Source organism: Zingiber officinale, chromosome 1B (genome assembly GCF_018446385.1).
Source record: "Zingiber officinale cultivar Zhangliang chromosome 1B, Zo_v1.1, whole genome shotgun sequence".
NCBI classification, from domain to species: Eukaryota; Viridiplantae; Streptophyta; class Magnoliopsida; order Zingiberales; family Zingiberaceae; genus Zingiber; species Zingiber officinale.
The window spans coordinates 11,613,629-11,640,405 of NC_055986.1; the positions used below are offsets into that span (position 1 = coordinate 11,613,629).

At 34.0% G+C, this 26,777-nt stretch overlaps 1 protein-coding gene across 1 annotated transcript; it reads left to right on the forward strand.

The window, feature by feature from the left end:
* Nucleotides 1-25,799, forward strand: LOC122027598 (bromodomain and WD repeat-containing protein 1-like). The gene is made up of 23 exons (XM_042586621.1): nt 1-398; nt 4,598-4,929; nt 5,031-5,179; nt 5,410-5,649; nt 7,123-7,232; nt 7,342-7,419; nt 7,515-7,621; nt 9,867-9,961; nt 10,048-10,163; nt 10,267-10,370; nt 10,463-10,540; nt 10,697-10,775; nt 12,134-12,299; nt 14,158-14,228; nt 16,346-16,426; nt 16,543-16,613; nt 18,326-18,447; nt 20,676-20,744; nt 20,848-21,265; nt 21,346-23,122; nt 23,211-23,777; nt 23,867-23,925; nt 25,379-25,799. The coding sequence occupies exons 2-23, from the start codon at nt 4,598-4,600 to the stop codon at nt 25,602-25,604; spliced, it is 5,115 nt and encodes a 1,704-aa protein (XP_042442555.1). The 5' UTR covers nt 1-398; the 3' UTR covers nt 25,605-25,799.
* Nucleotides 25,800-26,777: the final 978 nt, after the last annotated feature.

Here is a 26,777-nt window from a genome sequence, read left to right on the forward strand (position 1 = left end):
AAAATGACAGAACGGAGGCTCCGTTTCCGTCAAAGTGTGAGGGGGTGAAGGTATCCTAGCCAGCCGCCGATGTCTTCGGCTTCTCTGTGCCGGCGAAAACCCTGCTCACTTCCGCCCTCCCTCGCCGTCGTCTCTGGCCTCCGATTCATTTCCTAAGCAACCTCATCTCCAGATCGCTCGCGGCCGTTGCTGCTGTTGGTTTCACCTCCTCTCATCTGATCTTCTTCGTAATCTGATCTCTAATAACCTTAGGGATACTTCCGAATCTTTTATGTTCTCGGTGTGCCTTGTGCTGCAAGGCTAGGTTTTTTTCTGCTTCACATTGTGGAGTAATGCGGCGTCGTTAGTTATTTTGTAGGTTTTAAGGGGGACCCTCAGAAGAGCATTCCCTGGTCGAGGTACGATCATAGTATAATTTTAGTTTATTTTAATTATATTCTCGATGCTGATGAAATTTCCGTGCTATTCAATCTTTGGACACGATTATTTAGGGTTCTATTTTGTGTGATACTTCATCCTTAATATTTTGCAGAACAAGTGTAGGCTATTCCTTAATTTTTTAAGATGGTTGGAGATGTCTTCTTCTTCATCATCTATTTTTTTTTCTTTCAATAGTTAAGATTCTTAATTGCTGATTAATGTATATTAGAAGCTTACAACAACAACAATAACCAAACCTTATTCCAGTAGGTGGGGTCGGCTATATGAATCTTTTATACCATTGAGCTCTATCCTTTACATATCATTATTTATACTTAAATAGATTTTATTTTGTTTTATTATTGCTAACCAAGTCTTTTTTTAGTATTTCTCATTTGATGTGTGCGTTTATCATAGTTTTACATCGTCTAACTGTAGCATTTATTGGTTGTCTAAGTACATGTTGTACCATCCTAAACGTGTCTCGCGGAGTTTTTCCTCAATAGATGCAACTCTGACTTTCTCTCTAATGCTCTTATTCTGTTTATTCTTGTATGCCCACACATCCACCTTATCATCCTCATTTCTGCAACTCTCATTTTTTGCTCATGTGCTCGAGTCATAGCCTAACATTTAACTCCATATAACATAATAAGTCTAACTGTAGTTTTGTAGAATTTTCCTTTCAGTTTTAGAGGTACTTTATGATCACATAAAACACCTGATGCTCTTCTCCATTTCAACCATCTCGCTTGTATTCTACGTCAGACATCTCTCTCAATTCCTCTTATCATTTTGAAAAAATGATTTTAAATATTTAAAACTTTTAGTTTGTAACTCGTCATCTCCTATCTTAACAATTGTTTCATTACGTTTAATATTGCTAAACTTAGATTCCATATATTCTATATTTATTTTACTAAGTCTAAAATCTTTTCCTTCTAGTATTTTTCGTCAAGATTCTAATTCAGTATTTACTCCTTCACATATTTCATCTATCAAAACAATATCATTTGTAAATAACATGCACCACAGTACTGTATCTTGAATGTGTGCAGTGAGTGCATTTATAATTAGTGTAAAAAGATAGAGACTTAGAACTGATCTTTAATATAACTTATTTTTATTGGAAATGCTTTAGTTACTCCGCCTAAAGTCTTCACTCTGGTAGTTACATACTCATACATATTCTTAATTAGTTCAATATATATTACGCTAACACCTCTCTTTTCTAGAATTCTCTATATAATTTCTCTTGAGATTCTATTATAATTTTTTTCAAATACCATGTGTAGATCTTATTTTTGCTCATGATATTTTTTAATTAGTTGGCTAAAAAGATGTATAGCTTCTATTGTTGACCTTTTAAGCATGAACAAAATTGATTTTCGATCACCGTGGTCTCCTTATTTTTTTTATTACTCGTCCCAAAGTTTTATAGTATAACTTATTAGTTTAATACCCTTATAGTTTGCATAATTTTATATATCTCACTTGTTTTTATATAAGAGAACTAGAGTAATTACCCTATTAGATATTTTTTTCGTTTTCAATATCATATTAAATAATTTTGTTAGTCATTTAATATCTTGTTTCCCTAGACACTTCCATACCTGTATCAGAATATCATCTAGTCCAATGACTTTTTTATTGTGCATCTCATTTAAAACTTATTCTACTTCTGAAGTTTGAACTCTACAATAAAAATTTTAATTTTTATATTCATTTGATCTACTTAAATTGCCTAAGTTAAGTTGGTCACATAGGCCTTTATTAAAAAATTGATGAAAATACCTCTTTCACCGCTTTTTTATTTCTCTATCATTTACTAGTACCCTATTGCATTCATCTTTAATATATTTTATTTGGATAAAATTTGTTGTTTTCCTTTCTCTCACTTTTAGCTATTCTATAAATATCTCTTTTCCCTTCTTTTGTATTCAATTTTTGATATAATAGTTCAAAAGTTCCATTTTTTGCTTCATTCATTACTTTCTTAGCCCCTTTCTTAGTTATTGTATATTTCTTTTAAGTTTTTCTCATTCTTACAAATATATAATTCCTTATAAGTTGTTCATTTTTCCTTCACTTTCTTTTGTACTTTCTCATTTCACTACCAAGATTCTTTACTTGGTGGTGCATGTCCCTTTAACTCATCAAGTATACTCTTAGCTACTATTTTCAATTTTGATACCATCTTATCCCATATCATATTAGAGTTACCGTATATTTCACTTAATACTTGTATTCCTACATTCTCATTAAATATATTTTACTTTTTATCCTTTATCTTTCATCACTTAATTCTAAGAGTCGTATATATTTTATTTTTATTGATACTATACTTGAGGTGTATATCGAACACTACTAATTTATGTTGGATAGCTAAGGTTTCTCTTGAGATGACCTTACAATCTTTACAAATTTTTCTATCCCTCTTCCCAACCAAAAGAAAGTCAATTTGTAATTTATTATTCCCATTTTTGAAGGTAACCAAGTGTTCTCTTTTCTTAAAAAATATTTTATCTAGTATAAGGTCATGTACTATCGCAAAATCCAATATAGTTTTCCCTTCTTCATTTCTCGTTCCAAACTCATAACCTCTGTGTACTTTCATATTCCTCAGTTTTCACTCCGACATACCCATTTAGATCACCTCCTATTAAAATCATTTTATTTAGTAGAATGTTTTGTAATACTTCATCTAGGTCGCTCCAAAACCTTGATTTGGTAGCTTCATCTAATCCTACTTGTGGTGCATATATGCTAATTATGTTCATAGTTTTTTTTGTCACTATTATTTTAAGGACTATAATTCTATCCTCTTTTCTAACTACTTCTACAACTCCATCTTTTAACAAACTATCTATAACAATACCTACTCCATTTTTTGTTTTACTTTTTCTTGTGTACCATAACTTAATATTCGATTTCTCTATCATCTTTGCCTTCTCACCTACCCATTTTGTCTCTTGTACACACAAAATATCAATTCTTCTCCTAATCATCTCATCTACTGCCTCCATTGATTTATTAGTGAGGATTCCTATGTTCCATGTTCAAAATCTTAGATTATTAGTTTTCCTATAATATTTGTTCTTTTCCGACCTATGGTGTGAGAACTCTTGCCTATTTAATACTGCATCCAAATTCTCATAGAGATGTAGTTGTCCTTGTCGATATGTTACTGTCGGACCCTTCAACGTGAATTCTTGCATATTTTGCACTACATTCGAGTTTTGGAGATGTAGTGGTCCTTGCCGAGATGTTACAGTCGGACCTTGCAACTTGTTCCTTCCGGGGAACAACCTAGCATTAACACAATAGTTTAATGGATTTATTAATTAAACATTTGTCATAGTTGAACACTGGTTGACAACCTAACACAATCCTCCTCCTTTATCCGGGTTTAGGACCGGTCATGCCTGGTTCGTTATGGGCGGAGTTAACGTATATTAGAAGCTTCAAAGAAAAAAATCATTTGGAATTTAAAAATCGGGATCCATTTTTTTTTCTTGTAATTAAAAGGCCAAAAAAGCTAGACCCTTCAGTAATTGCCTTAATTTAGTTCCCCAAAACAAATATGATATCATGGAGAATGTTAGGTATGTTAGCCATGTGACTGTTTAGCTACACATTCAGCATGCAGCAACTACCAATATCTCATTCAGGGAAATGAAAGATGTACTCGTTGGTGAACCTCTTATCTATCAGTGTTTCCATGATGCATATTCCTTTTGTTGTATTTTGGCTGCCTAGAAATAAAGTTTTATTTGGTTCTCTGGTGGCCAATTTTCCATCTTGATTTCATGGTATTATTGCACAGTTTCCCTTCTTTTTTCATCCTGCTTTGCTGCTTCCATCTGCTGCATATCCTTGAAGATGTAATTACTGAGAACACTTGAAGTTGGCTACTGGTCTATTCTTTTATTGCTGATTGGTGCTTGAACATGAAAGATAGTAACATTCTTTGGTTTTTCAATATATTTATTATATACTTTAGAAGGAATTTGTGATGGAAACATCTAAACATTCTTTGGTTATCATAGATTAGTTCCTTGTGATCTATAGTTATGTTAGCACATTGCTCACGCTTTCTTTTGCATAAGGTTTCACTTTTTAGCCTGTTCGCCTCTTAATATCTCATTGCTTGATAATCACATGTGTGTTTTTGTAGATGGCTCCCAGTAAATGCAAACCTCCTGGAGATGAAACTCCTACCACTGTGGCACCTTTGAAGTTCTCAAGAAGAATGTTTGAGAAGCTCAACTCTGTTGACCAAAGAATGACGCCAGAAATTGATATTAGGGAAGTTTATTTTTTGATCATGCATTTTTTGTCATCTGGGCCATGTAAGAGGACATACGAGCAGCTGCGGAATGAACTTTTAGAGCACAAACTTTTACCTAGAAGGTACCATGCTTGGTATTCACGTTCTGGTGCACCAAGTGGTGATGAAGATGATGATGGCTTGTCACTACCTCTTTGTTATATCAAGTTGACTCAGAGGTATATAGGGTAGTATAGTTTTGCAGTTTTCATGTTTTCTTTGCTGACAAGCTAAATATTCTGATTTTTTTCTTCATAGCTTGACTGTTTGTTCTTTTTAGGTATCCTCATATTGAAAAGGATCACATATTAAAGCTTTTGAAACAATTATTAGTTAATTCATCTCCTTTGCCTGCCATGATTGGAGGAGTTTCAAGTGCTGCTGTTTTTCCTACGCTTATGGGATCTGGTTCCTTCTCTCTTCTTGCTTGTATGTAAACAATTTTTCCACCACTATATTCCTAATTCAGTAGGTAGAATTCTATTTGATCTGTTATTGAATTCTTGCTAATGCATCAAAATTATTTTGGGTGAAAATTAATGCATAGAATGGAAATCGATTGCTTTACATTTCGTCTTTTTCTTCTTGTCTCCACTTAATTTTGATATATTTTTTATGTTGAAGTTCTCTCACCCTGAAACTCACTTTTCTACATGCAGCCGACAGAGATAAAGAGATTAAAAGCTCCAATAAGTTGCCACGTTACTTGCATTGGCCACATATGCATGCTGGCCAAGTTCATGGATTAAATTTAAGAGAGATAGGTGGTGGTTTCACAAAACACTGTCGTGCTCCATCGATTCGTGCTGCATGTTATGCAATTGCTAAACCATCAAATTTGGTACAAAAAATGGAGATCATAAAAAAGTTAAGGGGACATCAGAATGCTGTCTATTGTGGTATGTTTGATTTACCTTCTCATGATTAGGTATTTGACTGAAACTCTCAATTTATTTTATGATTATTTTAGACTGATAAAGATGCTATTTGTTGCCATGTGACCAAAAGGTCACGGGTTCGAATCCTGGAAACAGCCTCTTGCAAAAAGCAGGGTAAGACTGCGTACAATGGATCCTTCCCCGGGACCCCGCATGGCAGGAGCTTCGTGCACCGGGCTGCCCTTTAAAGATGTTATTTATGTTTTACGTATTAGTTTTGACTTTTGAGTAACTTTTCTATTGGGTTGTGCATAAACATATTAGGTCCTTTTTCAATTTCAAATACTTTGCAAGTAACTTGACTTCTCCTTATACAAGTGGCACATTTGCATGTCAATGTTGTTCCTCCAATTTGTGAGATGGGTTTTCCAATCAGGCCTTTATGTTTCTAGGTTTTTGTGTTTCTTTTGGAAGGAATTCTGACCATGAGCTCCTAAAAGATACAGCATTACTTTTCTTTTATGTTACTCCTAGCCTAATACATCCATTGAGCAAGGTGTCAGAGAATAAAATTTCCTTTTGCATAGAGTTGGCTGCAGTGTGTGCCTCAGTGCCACTAATTTAAGAATTGGTTGTTGGGGAATTTATGTTCATATTGGGTTTATTTGTTAAGTCAAGGACATACTGTTTTGACCATTTTTTCTTCCCAAATGTATTTTTTTCCAGTAACACCAGGGTAGTATGCCAAATTTTGGCAATTCAGTTAGCCTGTGGGAATTAGCTTTATGCATACTTGCTGACCTTTTCACGTCAAAGTTTTGAGGATGAGAGTCATGCCAATTCATAGGAACTTAATATTCCTATTTTTTTTTATTGTTTCCTCCAAGTACATTGGCCTTATTTTGATTGATCATTCCTATTCATTTTTTATGAACCTTTGTGCAATGGTAATGTTTCCATTGCAACCTGGGTTAACTAAGATCAAGTTATTAAAAGTATAATTCCGTGCTAAGTAAGGGGATTCATATACATTGGCCTTATATTCAATATATTATTTGAAGTATTTTTTGAACACTTGTGGGGATTCATATGATTTTTATATGCATATATACATAGTTTTATTTATCACTTTTACATTTTTTTTCTTATCATTGGAACCCATAGAACTTTTTCTATGTTTATTTATTATGAATACTGCTTGCATGACAAAGGTTAAGCCCAGTGAAATTAGATGCTTTATTGTTGAGGTCCATTTCTTTTTTCCCATCCTATCTAATTTACTTCTTGCATTATTATACTAACATTGAAGCTTTTAGTTTTGGACTCTTTTTTATGAACCTGACATGCCGCTTTTATTTTTTTAGTTCTTTATTCTAACAGTCTTTTTGATCCTCTCTATGTTTGGTGGCTTCTGGTTTCCATTTTTGATTTAAAACTCTTTACAAGTTTCAAACTAGGTGGTGCAACATAATGTTTGTGGAATTGTATTTGTAGCTACATTTGATCGTTCTGGGCGGTATGTAATAACTGGGTCAGATGATCGCCTTGTGAAGATCTGGTCAATGGAAACTGCATTTTGTCTAGCTAGTTGCCGTGGACATGAAGTGAGTCTTCGATGCAGCAATGATGTTCTTCATATTTGGACATGGGATTTCATTTATCTTTCTATTCACTCGATATTTTTCTGTTATAAATTTGTCTGCATATATATAGGGTGACATTACTGACCTGGCTGTGAGTTCAAATAATGCTGTGGTGGCATCTTCTGCAAATGACTTTATCATTAGAGTTGTTAGTCCTTTTCATTTTGTTTTTTCGGAGAAGTATTTACCTGATTTGTCTGTATTATTCTTCTGTGTTTTGAGAGTTCTGGCTTACAAATGCAGTGGCATCTACCTGATGGGCATCCAATATCAGTGCTGAAAGGGCACACTGGAGCTGTAACTGCCATCGCTTTTAATCCCAGACCTGCTGCTGTTTATCAGCTACTCTCGTTCGTGTTTTCAGATTATGATTTCGTTTCACTGTGTTGTTTTTGTTGGTTTCTTTGGCACTGGGGAATGTTCTTTTTTGGTCCTCTCCTATTTATCTTATTATCATTTATGTCAAGATGGAATTGTGTTATTCAGATTAAAAAAACGAGATAAATACATTCACATGTACTGGATGGCAGTATAATAGCCATTGCCTAAACCCTCCATGCAAAAGTAAACCTATACATACTTACACTTTGTAACTATTTACTAACATTCTCAACCTGGAACATAGATTTAAACTTTGCCCGATTTGTTACACAACCAATTCAAAGTACCACAAATAAAATTGAAGCACTAATAAGCCAGGCGACGAAGATGACAAAGACCCAATATTGACACAGCAATTGAGAAATGTTAACAATGCAGTTACTGTCTAGAGTCGGTGACAATTTTTGAAAAAAAAGACTTTGATTGAGTTGATCTGATATTTAAAAGAATTTCTGATCTTAACTGCTTGTCAACCCGAAGATGGAGTCAATCTTATCTTTAAAAGAGTCAATGTAATATTCTGCCTTAACTTTCTCAAACTGTAGATAATGTTAAATATTAAAGTTTGTGAAGTTGTAGTGGCAAATTGTGATGTTTAGGCACATGACTCTGATGTCAATTCTCTATGCCACTGCTAGTGCTTTAGTTGATATATCTCCTCTTTCCCTGTCATCTCTTTTTAGTTTTGTAACTTTTGTTTCCTCTCCATGATTGACAAAAATAATTGGATGGATGTGGGGAGAGGATCTTGCTGTTTCGGCAAGCACAGTTTTTTTGGTGCTTCTTTTACCTTTCCCTATTTTTTTGGCGATTTATCTCCTCCCTGTGCTATCAGATTGAATGAAAGGATGAGAAATATTAAGAAAATCTTCCTCTTCGGATTGTTTCTACATAATCTCAATCGAGACATGTCCTTAAGGTAGGTTCCATCAAAACCGTGTGTTGACACAGACACGAGTGGCTCATTGACATTTACCTTGTTGACAAAATATTGTGATTGGTTGGCAATTAGAATGATAGATGTTTTTGACTATGTTAGCCATACCTATGTTGCATGGATACGGATACGGGTATCGTATTGGATACGACACGGATACGACGATACGAAAAATTTTAAAAATGTAAGACACGATACTACTAGGATACGACGATTATTAAAAAATATTATATATATATATATATATAGATAAAAGATGAAGATTATAGTGAACATATACCAAATCTTCCGCTCTTTATGGTGTTATCTTGTTCCTCTTCGAGTGTATGAAATTGTAGGGTTTTTTTTTTTCATTTGAATAAGTAGTCCTCGTAATTTTATTATTTTTCAATTTTACCCTCGAAATTTTTATTTTTTTTGCAATTGTGCCCAAATGTGTCCCATCCGTGTCCTAGCCGTGTCTAACTGGTCAAACTTGTAAAAAGTCAACGACACGGTTTTTGCCGTGTCCGACACGCGTATTTGTGTGTCGTGTCCGTGTCGTGTCCGTGTCCGATACTTCCAAAAAAATATTTTTAGGAGTGTCCGTGCTACACTGGCCAGTACTAATCTGCATTGAAACCATTCTTTGATAATAATTGAAAACCATTCTTTGATGATAATTGAAAATATCTTAATAAGTCATTGATAGGTTCAATTATTACTGCTAAGTTATAGTTTGTTTATTTGAATATATTAGTCGAGGATGTCGAGTGGTAGAGAGAGAGAGCAAACAAAAAGCTACATAACATAATTAATTATGATTTGGAAGATTAGATGTTATTTTTCTATATAACATTAAATTGAGTTCATATTCTATGGAATAAAATTCACATAGCCAATCCTAAATAACCAGTTCGTGGTTTTGTTATTTGTAGATGAACTAGGCAAACCTCTTTGGTTGGCTTGTTTAAAGTACTATTTATATAAAAGCAGATTATAAGGAAAGTGCTGGAGCTATGTATGTCTTTGGCATGGAATGACTACTTAATTGGCCTAAACACCAGCTCTAGTATTCAACTGGCCTAACTTGTTCAATTAGATGGTGAAGGAATAACATATAACATGTTTGATTCAAAGATTAGAAAATGAGGTCAAGCTTTGCAGGTTTTCCATTTTGATCAGTTTCACTGGTCTTGATAGGTGAAAAATCAGATTTGATTACATCTAGCATGCTAAATAATGTTAATTTTATTGTGCCTTCTTTATGTTGTTTGTGAGGATCCTTTTCTTGTCAGATCCTCTGATGATGGAACATGTCGTATATGGGATGCCAGGCAATCAAATGCAAAGCCACACATTTACATCCCAAAGCCTTTAGACACTTTAGCTGGTTTGTTTTATTTGCTTTTCATGAAAATTTATTCCATATTTCTTGTTAATTTAAAAACTAAGTCAGAGTGATGAGTTAAATGCCAGGAAAGGTCACTGATCCCTCTCCTAGTGCTGGTCAACAAACACATCAGATCCTTTGTTGTGCATTCAATGCTAATGGGACTGTATTTGTTACTGGTAGCTCTGACACATATGCCCGGGTATCTTATCTTTTGTTCATATTTTAGGGTTTTCTTAATTTTCTTGCAATAAATGCTTTTAAATTGTAATGCAACAAGTTCTTACATGCATGTTGTTTTGAAGGTATGGAATGCTTATAAGAGCAATTTGGATGACCCTGAGCAATCAAACCAGGAGATGGATCTTTTGTGTGGTCACGAGAATGATGTCAATTATGTACAATTTAGGTGAGCTGGTTAAAGCTCCTTTTTTTTTCCCCTTTTGGTCAGAGTTCAATTTTATTGTTTGCCGTTTTGATTATGACTTTTCTTTTATCAAGTGGTTGTGCTGTGGGGTCTAGATCTTCCCTTGGTGATACTCTGAAAGAAGATAATCTACCTAAATTTAAAAATTCCTGGTTAGTTTATGTTGTTTTTTTGGTATTATCAATTGCATTTTTATCCTTTTGGAATATTACATAGTGGATTCTGAGCCTTGGCATCAAACAAAGCTGTTTTTTTAGTTGATTCAGAGTATACATATTAATTGGGATTTCATCTTAAATAATTTTTAGGTTCACTCAAGACAACCTTGTTACCTGCTCACGTGATGGCAGTGCAATTATTTGGATTCCAAGATCCCGACGATCTCATGTGAGGAAATCTTTCATAGCCATTTTTAATCCTTGAACTTTTTCTTTATGCTGTTACGAACTTGTTTGGTTCATTCAAGGAAAATGATCCTCAATGATGTTTTGAGCCATGCAAAACTACTTTCCTCAATGCCTTCTTGTCTATTTCATTGAAACTTTATTTTGAATCTCTGTTTCTACTCATACTAAGTTTTCCACTTGAAGTATAAGGTTCATCAAAGTTTTGTATTATCTGTTTCTTACATTATTTGCACTTGTATAATCATTATATCGTTAGTTAGGTAAAACTTGGTTTCAATTGTAATAACATTTGGGTAGATGGATGCTAATTATAACCAAAATTCTTCTAATGTGATTTTGTCAAATTTTAGTAAATGAATTTAGAACAAATGTGATTGATAAAAAGCTTTGTATGAAACAAGTCATGTAAGCAATGCAAAAGAAACATTGTGAGTTTGCATTCTAATCTTACTATCGTATATTGAAGTTTTTTTTTCATGATTAGGTCAAAGATGAAATTTATACTTACATTTTATGTTATGAAGATAGAATTAAAGTATTTACAATTTTATATATCCTTCTCGAATTTACTAATTTTTCTTTCTAGTTTGGTAGAAATAATAGGACCCATAATTGAGTTGAAATAGTTATCTCCCTGAATTATGAATAAAACAAATTTTCCTGTAGAATTAACATCAAATCAACGTTTCATTAGTATGATGAACAAAATTTTGCAAATTTCTTTGAGGGCATCAAAATAGTGCTCAAGGGAAAACTGCAATTTAGAAGTCTGGAAATTTCACTCCAGTAATTTGGTCATTAAGTTTAATTCTTAGCAAATTGGTCTAAGTTGAAAAAAGTCAACAAATTTAGATTTCACTGCTGATTGTGAATTTAATCTTTGTCCTAGTTTTAAATGGACTCTTAACGTTGTGTACAGAAGATCTTCCAGAAATTATTTCTTCTAACCACAAACCCTAAACCCTAAATACCTGCAGGCTGTAAGAACAAGGGAAGATGATGATTTACTTAATGGTTATGAATTTATGTTTTTGTCATTGTTAACCTACATTGGTACACATGTTAGTTTCCATTGGTCTGGTAAAAGACAAATACCACTTCTACCAATATGGGATATTGTATCATTGTGTATTTTTATTTTTTGGACTATACTGTTGTTACTGCTTGGAATACTGCACTAGTTGTATTGTTAACCTGACAGATGTTAGTACTTATTCATGATTAAAGTTAAGGATTGCACCTTCTTACAAGTTTGTTCCTTTGTTGCAAATCTTTTATTTGATTTCTTATTGTTGTTTCATTTCATTTTTCTGAAGTGTTTTCTCTGTACTTTGGTAGGGAAAAGTTGGGCGCTGGACTCGTGCTTATCATCTTAGAGTCCCTATGCCACCTATGCCTCCCCAACCTCGTGGTGGTCCTCGTCTAAGATGTCAGCCAACTCCTCGTGGTGTTAATATGATTGTTTGGAGCTTGGATAATAGATATGTGCTTGCTGCTATCATGGGTGTGCATCTTTATTCTTATTTCTTAAGTGATTAAATATTTTTGTGATAACCTTTTGGATATAAATAGTTACGATGAATGCTAGTAGGTTTTGAATGGGCCACCATGCTAATAGGTTTTGCATGGGCTATCACTTATCAGACAATTATTGACCTCATGTGCCCCATTAGTCATAGGTTAGCATCGTATTCCATTATGATGTTTTTATTATGGCATTTCTTATTCTTGCATGCATTGGACATTCCATCATTTGCAATTTGTACTTTTGATACTTACATTATTCATCCCTCTTCCATGTCTGTATTGCATCTCCATGTATTGCGTGTAAAAATGTTTTGAAAGCAGTTCTGTCAGACACCTACATTCATACTAATGTCAGCTACTAATCAAATCCATGTAACATAGGCTTGCATGCTATGCATAGCAGATGAGTGTTGGTATTTTTTGGTATGATAACTCTTGTCATTTAAATATAGTAATGTGACTATAGTCTGTTAGGAAGAAACTGTGAGCCGAGACAGATTCTGGTGCAAATTAATAGTTTTGAGATTAGTACCACATTTGTGTTAGTTATTAGGTATTATGTAAGAGTTTTATTGATATACATATAATATAGTGTAATGATTGTTTTCATCTGAAAAAAGGATATTTTGTTTGTTTGAAATTGAGCAGTGGCTTTCTTGTTATATCTTTCAACTCAAAATAGGATATTTTCCCTAAGAGTAATTCAGAGTATTCGAATTTCTGAAAAAAAGGTCATGTTTGCTATCTGTCAAGGATCCTAAGCATTGGACACTGGACAATGACAGCAGAAAGAATTCCTAATATGATCTGCTTTCCAGATTCCCCCCCAAAAAGTTAGGATCTCAAAAACAAAAGAAAGATAGTATACAAAATATACATACAGATTAAAAGAAAAAGTTAAATTCTCAAAAACAAAAGAAAGATAGTATACAAAATGATGATAGATCTAATGTCTTTATTCTCCTTTATCTCTATCTTAATTTCCAAACTCTTCTCTGTCTCAAGTTGATTTGATGTCATAGAAAAAAGCTTAATATTTAGGGGCAAATATAGGATTTAGAGTTGACTGGGGCCACGTTTAGTCCCACCTGGATATTTGGTTATTGAATATCATGTCAGTGTCCAATATATGGTGTGCTAGTTTGTTTAACAGTATAATTTTTTTCCCTCCCAGCTAATACAAAAAATCACAAACCCAAACAATTGTTTTCACTTGATAAAATTTCTCCATAAATATATGGATCTTGTAAATATCCAATTCAGTAAATAGAGTATAAGAACATTTGGGAAGGGGGTTTGATGCTATTTATTATAGGATATCCATGTAAAGATTAGAAATTGCATCCTCAATTTTACCATTTTTTTAATACTTGCCTTGATGTTGCCTTAACAACTTATTGTCCATGTGTCTACAGTCAGTGAACTAAAAGTATCACATGGAAGAGATATAAGAAGTTCAAACATTTTTCTGGTTTTTGCAATTAATTGCTTTATATTCAAATGGATGTTAAGGGCACCCTGCGCAGATTTTATAGTTATATATGCCTAATTGCACTGAAAATCAAAGGAAATTCAAGCAACCAAAGGAGGAGTAGATGACCTTAGCCAACCTGATATACAACTTGCATTTTTTGTTGTTATATTGAAATATGCATTGCTGATTTTTCAGTAACCTTTTAGGCCCTTGTTTCATGCTGAAAATGTATTTTAATTCCACAGACCATCTTAACTTGGATCCTAATTCACACTATGCCTTCTTGTTCTTGCAATTAGTAATCACATATATTCTTCTTGTTCTGTTTTTGTTTCTGAAAACGAATTGTTTCAATTTTCAGATTGTAGAATATGTGTCTGGAATGCTTCAGATGGTAGCTTACTCCATTCATTGATTGGCCATGAGGAATCTGTATGTATGAAGTATAGTATTTTCTCCATTTAATCAATCTTTAATCCATTTTAAATATGATATATGATTATGAATTTTATTGTTTACTCTGTAATCATGTCTTTCTCCTAATTTTCTAAGTGATTGTCCGTTTCTTTTATCTTTTATCGTAGTTTCTCATGATAGCATATCGTGTTAGCATCATTTCTTTTCTTTATTTATGATTTACATACACATTGGATGTACCATAATAAAGTCATATTTGTTCCAACTATCCAGTTCAACCTAACATGATGAATTGCTTTTGAGTGACCACCTAACACAACTTTGTATATTGGGAGCTGGAAGTGCTCAGTGCCTCTCATGTCTTATAGGGTGACCTAGCGTCACACCCCAAATTGATCCTTTCCATTGGCAAGAAATGGATTCAATTGGTTGTGTAACAACTCCATCTGCATCCACCTTGCTGATCATTACAAGAGCTGCAAAAGCAGTAAATAATGCTTGCCACATATAAAATTTCTCTAATACACAACAAGGATAAAGGAGCCATTGTAATAAAATTGACCATGGAATTGCTTTTTAAGCACAAAATAACATAAAGAGGAGATAACTAACATAGCCGTAAAAATTAAATGCATAACAGTATAAACAAATGAGAGTTTCATAAATCGGAAAAGTCTGAACACTTAAGCAGAAAACACATCTTGGAGCACTTAGTGACTCATCCTATCACTCGTCTCGAGTATGGTTGGAACATCAACAACAGTGTCAGAGGAAGAGCTGAGTAAGAATGCAACAAAAGGATAAGCAACAAGGTAGAGCAGTAAGTAAACATAACACAATGAATTCATTTATTCACATTTGTTATAAAAATTGTGCGCAGTTGCCTATGATTTTTCCCTTGCACTTTGACACTACGTACAGTGGTACATTGCACTCAATATGAGTCGACTGTTGTAGCACTGGTAGATAATGCACATTCACCAGTGATTGATTGATGTGCTATCTGCATAATGCTTGAGTATTTGTGAATGAGCTCTTTGTTTCACAATTTTCTCATCTGAAATTATGATTTTCTAGGCGGTAGCGGTGGGCGACACTCAGAACCAACGAAACACTAGTTTTTTTTAAGCTCCCGGTTATGCCAATAACTTTTGTTGGCATGCAGATGAAAGAGGGAAAAGTTGTTGCATGCAGATGAGAGATGGAAATAAAAAATTGGGATTTGGCCGTGTCAGATTGCCTACGTCAGATGTCATCCACAGTCACTCTCGTAAAGGTGTGCAGGTGATTTAAGAAGCCAATGACTTTTGATTCAACTCTAAGCAATCTAGGAATCAAAAGGTCTGATAAGGAGTTCCTTCCCTTGAATCTTGATTGTGGTTTTTGGCCATCTTGAGCTTAATAAGTTTCCATCCTAGAGTCTAATAAAACGACATGAATAGAATGAATCTCATCCTCTAGCATCCTTGAATAAAGAAAGATTTAACAAATTTCTGAATACAGAGGTGGGAGAATCAACCCTTAATGCAAAGGTTGAGAGCACCCTGTTAGATTCGTATTGAAGGTATCACACTCACAAAAGGACCATGAGCGCCTGCTCTCCAGAGATTTCCAGTCACCAAAAGACTCAAAAGACCATAAAATAAGTCTTTCAACAGCCCTTCAATTTCCTTAAATGTTTCTTGTGACATTACCCCTAGTGTTAAAACTTAAAACATCCACATGCTACATCATGATACCTTTCAGTTACTTCTCATTTCATCAACATGACCACAAGATCAATATGAACCATACAAATTTCTTATTGAATACCTTTTCAGCAAACTCCATGATATACTCTGGTTCATTTAGACTTGTTTGCTATTGTGGTTCTTTGTGATTTGTTTACTAAATAGAAAAATATATTAATCGTCAAATATTATTATTATTATTATTTCTTTTGATAATTTTTGTATGCTCCATGTGAATGAATTTATTTTTTACTCAGATTATGTTTGAGAAGCATGTCATGTCTAACGTATATAATCATCACTTTTAATTTTGCATAGAAAATTCCTTTTGACATTATGATGATCTTTTCTTGTTAAGATCTCAGTATTTAGCTCTTAATTCTTTTTGACTTTTGATTACAGACATTTGTTTTGGATGTGCACCCTTTTGATCCACGGATAGCTATGAGTGCTGGCTATGATGGAAAACTGATCATCTGGGATGTAGGTGTTTGATGTTGTTGGTGTTTTATATGTATATATACACATGTATATATTCACAATTTAGTGTAATTTCTTCTATTATCCCAACTTACACTTTTACCAATTCATGCTACTAGATATGGGAGGGCATGCCTGTGCGGATATATGAAACTGGCCGTTTCAAGTTGGTTGATGGGAAATTCTCACCGTAAGTTATATAGGTTTGAGTTGATTAATGCTAGTTGGATCTTTACGCTTTTGATTTTAGGGCTTCGAGTTGATTTTATTTACTGATGCAGTTCCCTGTAATAAATGGTTTGAGCTGATCAGTGCTAGTTAACTTTATGATCTTCACAGTTTTGATTTTGCTGTACCGCGGCAGTTCCCTTTTAATACCTTATTTAATATGTTAGTCCCTTAGCAATTTCACCCAATATTGTTGTATCTTTAAGAGTACTTGTTAGTTAATTGCAATGTTTAAATATCCTAAACTCCTAACACCTAAAGCCCAAACCCCTAATATCCTTTGGCTCATGTCGGCAGGTTGAAACTTGCCATTCCTCCAGTTTATTGAAACCAAAATGGCATGGTCAAATGTACTTGTCTTAGCCATGCCACCCGAAATCAAACTTGTCATATATATTCACAATATATGGGTACGTTTTGAGTGATATTGGGTGAGTAAAAGAGAAATGGATGGATGAACAATTAGACTTACCTCAACAACCCTGCTCCACTTGCTTACCTCAAGCCCTATGCACCAGTAACTCATTAACCCAACCCATGTTCATTGTCCATCAGCCTTACCTGTATTTTCAATCAGCAATGATTGAGGGAGGCGCAGCCCCAATGGTAGGCAGTGTCATCTCCTTCCTTTGCTTCTTCCTCTGTTTCTCTTTAATTTTTGTCTTCTTTTTTTCTTCTTCTTCCTCGTTCAGCATTGCTTGTACGAGTGCACAATTGATTTGTGACAACTCTTATCATGTGTATTATGGGCCAGCAGTATGCTTCCGATTTGTGATCAAAATGAATATTGTAAACCATTGTTTATAGAGTCAAATGACATGTGTATTACTTTGAAATATCCAAATTGTTGTAGCATCTACAAAATGTACTAATGTTTTTCTTCGTCATTGCTTCACACATCATTAAAAACTTGATTTGTTATTTTTTATCATAATGGTGTTTTTTAGTCGTTGTTGAAGTCTTATAATGATTGTTTTTTTAATCTATTATGGACAGTTGATTGATAGGACCAACTTATTTAGATTCTTTGTTGGGGTGTCTTCCAAATAGTACAGGATTGTATACCACCCAATACAGATAGGTATAGGCCATTCGGGTCTTGGTTCCAACTGCCAACTATGAAAAACTATTGAATTTATCTTCTTCCATTACAGCTTGTTATGACAAAAGACTGGTTATAAAGAAAGTCATGTCCTGAAAACGAACTTAGATAATTGATATAATATGGGGATCCCAAGTTATCACTAGGAGAAGTGCAATACATAAGGGATGTAATGCTTCCATCTTGAACTTATTAAGAAAGCAGGAGCAACAAGCTAAAGTCCAGCTCTGAGGTTTGACTCTAGGCAAGGTGCTACTATGAGCTTCATCTTCTTTTCCAGGACAAAGCTAAATATGCTTTAGTTGGTATGCTGGTGCATATGATATGTTTGGTATTAGTCCGTTTATGTTCCTTTTTGTTGTATTTGTTGAAATTTATCATTTTCTATGATTAAAATTTGGACTGTTGCCTTTGTATCTCGTTAACTTCTATTTCTTTGGAATTCAGCTGCATTTGTTTTTGCTCTTGTGCATGAATTTCTCTTTTATTATTTCAAGAATATGGTCTTTTGATTTGTTGATTTTTTTCCTTGATGCTAAAATTGTAATTTTTTCATTTCTGTGCTAAACTAGAGATGGAATTTCAGTTATTCTCTCAGATGAAGTTGGTCAAATATTTATCATTGCAACTGGTCAGGGCGAGTCGCAAAAGGATGCCAAATATGACCAGGTGTGGAAATTTATTGGTAGCACAGGTAACTGAAGCAATACCAATCTCATGATCTGCTGATTTTTTTTTCATCATCATACCACAACTTTTAAGGCCACCCACTGTGTGTGCGGATTTGTGAGGAACTATTGACCTTGGCCCTATGAACCCAAAAGTATCTACTTTAAATATGCTAATTACTTCAAATATTCTCTTTGGATATAGCCTCCACAATTTTTGTAGACTAGAGACTTGATATTCATTACTCAAACTTTTTTTTGTATCTAGTAATGGATATAGTGGAATCCAACCTCCATAACTACTTACTCAAAATAATGCTAGGATATTGTGCCTAGTTGACAATTTCATGAGATAGGAAATATAAAAACAGGCAGCCCGGTGTGAAGCTCCCATGTGGGCCCAGAGCAGGGTCGAACCACATGAATTGTAGCGCACAAAGACGAATTTAAATTTTACTTCTTAAATACCCTTTTCTTAGTTGATTTATTTTAGATGGTTATTGGATTAAAATTTTACTGCATTATATTGTATAGATACTTGACATGCTTCGACATTTATACATCATATCGAGATCAATTCAAATGGGTTTTACTCTTTCGATGAGATTTTCTATTTTAATGACCTATATTAATTAGATAGTTGAATGAAAAATATTTTTTTAACTCATTCGCCATGTTACTTGATCTCAAGTATAAGTCTTTGTCACGGGTGTAGATGTAAGTCTTTGACATGACTATTCTTTTTTTTTTTTTTTACACGTGAACTCAAGTGTCCATTTGGAGTGTTAGTGTTTTGAGCGCTAATATCAGACATGGGATGAAGGGTTGAGATGAAAAATCCAAGTATTAGAGTTCATTTGTATTTCAGTATTTGTTGATATGAATTTACTTTTATTCTATAGTCTTCCGTAACAAGATTATAACAATTGAATAGGAATTAAATTTTTTAAGAAACCAACTAAAATTACTTCAACGTGATACTTATCAACTTGGACATGTCATATAGGAAGGTATGCTAATTAATATTAGGTTTTGGTAATTGAGAATAATATGTTTTGATTGTGTTGTCTGACATGACACGAGATTTCAAATTGTGCTCCAAAAAGAGAACTTTTTTTTTCGTTGGATGTCTCTTCTAATTAGCAAGGAAACAATCACGTTTTTACAAAGAAAAACACTATATTGTCGATTTAATTATCCTCTCACTGCAAAAAATGGGAAAAGGATGTGTGCCACATTCAAAGTCGACCCTTCCCCTTTGTTGGATTAAGTTCACTCAATGGCGCAACAATCCCATCAACATTCGTTGTGTTGGTCATTGGAATAAGTAGCAACAACACTAATATAATATATACCAACTATTCAATTTCTCCATTTTATCCACTAATCTGGAACACAACAAGAGAAATGATAAAAGACAATTTTATTTGAACCTTTATAATAAAAACATAATGGACATTTTCTAAGTACGTACTGAATAGTAAGTTAAAGGTCCATCAAGTTCTAAATGCAGAATATAATGTAGATAAACTAAACAGAAGCTCCTTAAGTTGAAAAGTCTGAAAGCACCAACAACAAATATAAGTACCCAGCAACTTATCCTAGCACATGCTTTGGGAGGATTGAAAGGCAAAAAATAATGGGAATGTCAGATTGAAAGAGCTAAGTAAAGATGCAGCAATAAGGATAAATAACAAGATATGAACAATAACAGCCATTGCTTTATCTTTATGGTAACATCATTTATTCACAATTCAATTTTGGGTTGAGTGTGAGACCTCCACTCCAACATAGAGTGGTATGGTATTCTGTTTTTGATCAAATACATACACTTTCATAGCATTAGCAGTCCAAAATTGTATGTTCATCTCATCATCTGCAACCAATCGGCTATTAATAACAATGCAAAATATACTAATATTACAGAAAGATTAATGAAATAATGACTCACAAGGAGTTCAACCACTATTCATGAACAAACTTAAGAAACAAATAGATTTTGATTCAACTCGAGCAAATTAGGGATTAAAAAGGTCAAAAAGGTTTACCTCCTGTATGGCTGTATTGTGATTTTTGACCATGGTGATATAATCAAATTTCACCCTAGTCTTCATTGATCTCATTTAACAGAAGGTTTATTTTTGATATGAGTTGAGAGCATTCTGGTAGATACATAACTTTGTTTCACTACCAAGTTTCCTGCCTGCTCCTGTACATTATAGTATTTGTTTTGAATGTTTACGTTTTTTTTAAAAAAAATTAATGCAGGAGACCCAACTTACGCCACACAGAAGGAATATTCAGGATCTTCTCTGTGATTCGGGTATAGATTTGTGCAGACGGATGTTGAATGAGCTGTCACCACTTATTTGAAATATTTGACTCCTTTATATGGTGAATTCACAATTAGTGTTTTTTTCTGTCAGGTATGATTCCATATCCTGAACCTTACCAGAGCATGTATCAAAGACGTCGTTTAGGTATTCTTGGTATTGAGTGGCGCCCTGGTTCACTGAAAGTTGCAGTTGGTCCAACCTACAATGCTAGTATTGGTGATTTTCAAGCACTACCAATTGTGGATCTAGAGCAGTGGGTTGAGCCTTTACCGGAGATTGTGGAAGCTATAGATTGGGAAATAGAAAATGACATGCAGAGTGATGATGCTGATTCTGAATATAATTTAACTGATGAATATTCCAGCCAAGCCGGTCAAGAAAGTTTGAGCAGCAGTTCATGTGGGGAAGCAGAAAGCAGTGCCGGAAATAGTGAAGGCGATAATGATGGAAAGGTAGGCGTTAAGAGATCTAAAAGGAAAAAGCACTCATACGAAGTAAGATTCACTTTGTTACTTATTCATTCTTCTATTTTGCTCCTTATTTTAAATATTTCATTTCTTTATTTTTGTCCGACTGAGCTCCTTCAAGGCCACAGAGAATTGCTAAGAAAAATGCTCTTACTTTCTTCTCTAAATTAACAAGTGTTTCTACAGATGAAGATCATGAACCAGACAGTAATTTCTCTGAAAGTGAATCAATGTTCCCAGATTCAAAGACCCAAAGTTTCGAGTCTGAAAGATCACTGAAATTTAATCTGCTTAGTGGGGTGAAGAAGGAGAGCATCAAAGATGAGTATGAAGCCGCTGCAATACCTTCTGAAGTCATCAATAAACAGTATAGTCCAGTAAGCAAGAGGAGGTTGGTCCTTAAGCTGCCATGCCATGTTGTCTCTGGAACTGTGATATCTGAGTGGCCCAAACAGGATAATTTGTCTATATCCTTGCCCACAAGTAATTCTGTTGTCAATAGCCATCGTATACCTGAAAGTGAGATAGCTGAATCAGTCAGCTCGCAGAATGAGATTCCCTCCCGCCATCATTTCTTGGTGGATCACCAGACCAGTATGATTAAATGGGGAGAAGTTAAGCAGCGCTCTTCAAAACGCCCAAGAGTTGGTGACATGGTTACATGGGCTGCTGCAAATACAAGTGTAGATGACCCTAACACAGCTGGAGACAACACTATTGGAATTATATCTGGGGACGAGTGTCGGACCTCGATTTCTTGGAAACCAACTAATGAGAAAAGCAATGACAGATATGCAGCAGGAAACAAAGGAGTGGATGCCACCCCACATCTGCTTTCTCTTGAAAGTATGTCTTTGGTTCAGCAATCATCAATTTATATTCAAGAGTCAGAACAGGTGGTGCTTCCACATAAGTGTGTTGACATTAGAAATGAATCTGTTGAAGCAGAGAACTTAAATCCTGTTAACCATGAATGCAAGGTTCTAAATGAATCATCTGAAGTATATGAACTGGTTCCAAATAAAACTGTCAATTATTTTGGCAGCAAGTGTAGTTTTGATGTGGACCCTCAGGTAGATGAAACTATGAAGACCACTCACCCAAATATGTGGTTCAAAACACGAGGATCAGTACAAGAGTTTAATAGTTCATCCTTGAAGTTAAAATCTTCAGTACTGAACAGTTTGAGAAGTGCAGAGGATGAGCTTGTCTCAGACAGTCCAACTCCAACTGACCAAGATTTGGATTTGGCAGCTGATGAGGATGAAGGAACCAACAGAAAGAGTTTAGAACCTGGAAAATCTAATAATATATCAGAAAATTCAGAAGGATGGACAACCACAAATGCCAGTTTGTCTGTTTCCCATGATTGCTTGGACTTAAAGTCTTATCCGAAAATGTATGATGCTGTTTATAAGAGGACGAAGCCATCCAAGGGAAAGGAAAGTTGCATAACTGATGTCCAAGTTAAGCAAGAAACTACTTCAGATTCTGTTGATCATGATGAAGCAACGTTGCTGTTGAGTGGTAAGATTAGAGATTCTCACAGAAAAAAACCCACTGGTGGAAGGGCTCCTAACCATGATCTAAGCTGTAGCATGAATAACTTTGACAATAATTTTTTTAGTTCTTTAGGAGCTTCCACAAGCAGAGGAAAGTCTGCATCTAGTTCATGTAATCAATTTTTAGTTGATGATTGGAAATCAACATCAAAAATGCCTGTTGGTTTAAGATCTGTAAGAAACAGAAGGGAGAACTACAATACAACTGATTTCAGATGTATGGATAAGAAAAGCCACCAATCGTTGCGGAAGCTTTCATGGCTTTTATTATTAGAGCATGAGGAGTGCTATAGATATATTCCTCAAAAAGGTGATGAAGTGGCCTATTTGATACAGGTAATTTTGTTTTTTTATCTGATGGCATTTCATTGTTACAAATAATGTGCTTGTGATGTTGAACTTGTTCAATGTCAACTGTTCTCAGGGCCATCGTGAATACATTGAAAGCACTGCTACAACTGAAGTAGGTCCATGGAAATCAATCAAAGGCTTAAAGGCTGTCGAGTTTTGCAAAGTACAAGAACTTGAATACTCTACACTTCCTGGATCTGGTGATAGCTGCTGCAAACTAACCCTTGAATTCACGGATCCTTCGTCTTGTGGGTTCAAGAAAACTTTCCGAGTCACATTGCCTGAACTCAATGATCCTGACTTTCTCGTGGAAAGATTACGCTATGATGCTTCCATTGAAAGGAATTGGACCCACAGAGACAAGTGCCAGGTATGGTGGAAGGATGCTGATGGATCGGGTGGAAGTTGGTGGAGTGGTCGGATCTTAGCTGTAAAACCTAAAGACTCTGAGTTTCCAGATAGCCCTTGGGAAAAATATGTAGTACAGTACAAGGATGATTCTTCTGGACAGCATTTACATAGTCCTTGGGAACTTCACGATGTCAATACTCATTGGGAGCATCCTTCTATTAGTAATGAAACCAGAAATGCACTTTTATATTATATTGCCAAGATAGAACAGACATCAATAAGAAATCAGGTCAACCATGTTTTTAGATGTAACTTTTAGGTAGTAATTGGCATTTTTCTTCTGAGCATTTTATATTGATCTATGTGTTTCTAAATTAGGATTATCATGGTGTTCAAAAGATGAATCAGGTGGCTCAGAAATCAAATTTCTTGAACAGGTATGATATTTCTGTCTAAGATTCTGTTTTTGCTTGCTTGTGATTATACAATGAAATTTATAGTTGAAATCAGACAAACCTGCCATTCTTAAGCTTGCAGTCTGGTCGATTCAGTTCATAGCCATGAGTAATAAAATACTCATGTAACTTTCTTTATTACTGTTCGATCATAATACGATATGGATTGTGCCAGGCACATAGTTAACATAGACCCATTAGCAGATTGGATAAGGATTCTCTTGATCTCGACTAAGCATATTGTGATATTTCTTTTTTGTTGTAATTAGGCTAATAATATGATTTGTAAAGTTGATTTTTGTTTTATGATCCATGGTTTAGGAAAGCCCCAATCATGGTTCACTGTAACTGATTTAGATTGAATTCAAATGACTTGAAATCTTACGATATCATTTTTAGTGGCTTGTAACTCGTGTCAGTATAATCATCTGTTTGCAAGTAATAAATGTCCTAGTCAAAATAAATGTCCTTGGTTAATGTTATTTGAAGACAACAATTGATAGATGAAAAATGATAGCCTGGTGCACGAAGCTCCTACCTAGGATCCCAAGGAAGGGTCGGATTACATTGGGTCCATTGTACACATCCTTTGCATTTTGTAAGATGTTGGTTCTACGACTTGAACCCGTGATTTTGAGATCACGGCAACAACTTTACCATTGCCCCAAGACTCCCCTTCAATTAATAGAATGAAAGCATAAATAAAATTATTTCCATTGTTGAGAGAATTTTTTAGTTACTATAATTAAAGCTAAAATTGATATAGAGATGTAGTTCAACAATAAAAAGGTTTGTGAACAATCGAGATGGATTAGCAAGTAATCTATGTAAGAATTTTAGCTATTTTGGATAGTTTATCCAACAAGGAGATAATGATGAGGGACATCATCATTGAGTGATTGAACTATTAAGTTATAAAGAAGATTCTAGCGTCTTTCAATCGTCATATGCTGCTTATGCTTAAAGAATAATGAAGGTTAGAAGAAAATTAAAGAAAACTGATTTAATGTAATTAAAATGCATTTCAAATGATCTTAAAATTATTATGATGTAGCCTCTCTATAAATTTCAATGGTCTAGTAAGATCTATATATTTGATCTCAAATAGTTGGGACTGTAGGGTCTACAAGTTTAGGATTATGAATATAAGGCGTGAGATCTTTTTCCCATGAGCTTAGTAATCAATATTTTGTATGACATGATAAGTTGGAAGAATATGATAAAAGGGTCCACATGACTGCAAATTGAAGTGATGAGCATCTAATTCAGTATCCTTTATTGCTCTTGTTATTTTATTAATTTGAAAAGCTAAGTTAACGAAAATTCACCATTCTTACATCAGCGATTATGTATTCAAATTTTCAGTCTTATTTTGTAAAAAAGCTTTGGATATTTAAACGCAGTTTTATAATCCCCACTGTCTTGTTGTTCGCAGATACCCTGTTCCACTTTCTCTTGAAGTGATAAAGAGGAGACTCGAAAACAACTACTATCGCACCGTGGATGCAGTGAAGCATGATTCCGATGTTATGATTTCCAATGCCGATACACACTTCATCAAAAGTGCGGAGATGAAGTCAAAGATCAAAAGGTTAAAGGAATCGATCAAGCGTACATTTTCTTCATTGACGGATGAAAAACAAACAAAGGAGTCTTCGTAGTATAGGTTAAGGCTGCTGCCTAATTGTATATATCTCCATTCTAACATATTGTTTCACTGTCTTACGCACGCATCCATTTATTTCTTTGGTTAGTTTTGAGGAACACCGTACAGAGAGAGGGAATGATCTGCCTGCCTGAATTCATTATGCCTAAAACATTCACTATCAATAAAATCAATTAGAAAGAAAACTAAACGATGCAGTGACGCTCCTTTTCGTCCTTTTAATTTCAAGTCATTTGACTCGTTGTTCCAGGCATTCCATTATTACCAAACCGATATAAATGCAAGTTAAATTTGAGTCATTGTTCCAGGCATTGCATTAATCACCGGTGTATACGGGTAATGAAATATTAAAACATCTTATAAATTTTAAAAATTATCATAATATATTTTTCTGAGAAGGAAAGTATTTTTTTTTAAAAAAATTATGATTATTTTTATATAGTAATTTTGTTAAAATTGCTATGTAGTAAAAGACAATAATCTTCTAAAATGCATTTATATAGTCAGATTTACAATTTTATAACACGGTTATTATTGCATTATTTTATTTTTTAAAACAATTTAATTTTGTTCAAACCCTATGAATTTTATCACCTTAACTTCTATTAGCTGTTAAAAATAATATTCGCTTCATGATAATTCTTTTAATTTATCCTTTAAGAAATTATATATTTTTAATTTATAACTCACATAATAAGTTAATAACTTTTAAAAAATTATGGCAAATTTTATATCACTTTAATCACTACTATTTTTTTTAAAAAATTATTATTTCTATTTTATAATTTATTAATTTTTTATTATTTTTTAATATTTATTTTGATAATTTATAACTTATATAACAATTTTGATAAAATTTTCATATATGTGTACGGGTGGCGTGCTTTAAATTATATATATATATAGAGAGAGAAAGAGAGAGATCATCTCCAGGTTATATGAAAGAAGATAAATTATAGAATAATCTCTATGGGGATGATTGTATAAATATACATTGGACATTAAATTAGTCGATCGCATAATTATATACATTCAAAAACTTAGAATGTTATGATACAGATAAAAATTTATAAAAATCTTATAATAAATTTATTAAAACTCTATGTTTGTGTAGACGACTCATAATCTCCTTCAACTTCAACATCTACGGTGCTCTTCATCCCTTAAA

Coding starts and splice junctions, on each gene's coding strand:
- LOC122027598 (XM_042586621.1), top strand. CDS start 4,598: ATGGCTCCCAGTAAATGCAAACCTCCTGGAGATGAAACTCCTACCACT. Junction 14,229..16,345: donor TGATTGGCCATGAGGAATCT/GTATGTATGAAG, acceptor TTTTGATTACAG/ACATTTGTTTTGGATGTGCA. Junction 16,614..18,325: donor GTTGATGGGAAATTCTCACC/GTAAGTTATATA, acceptor GTGCTAAACTAG/AGATGGAATTTCAGTTATTC.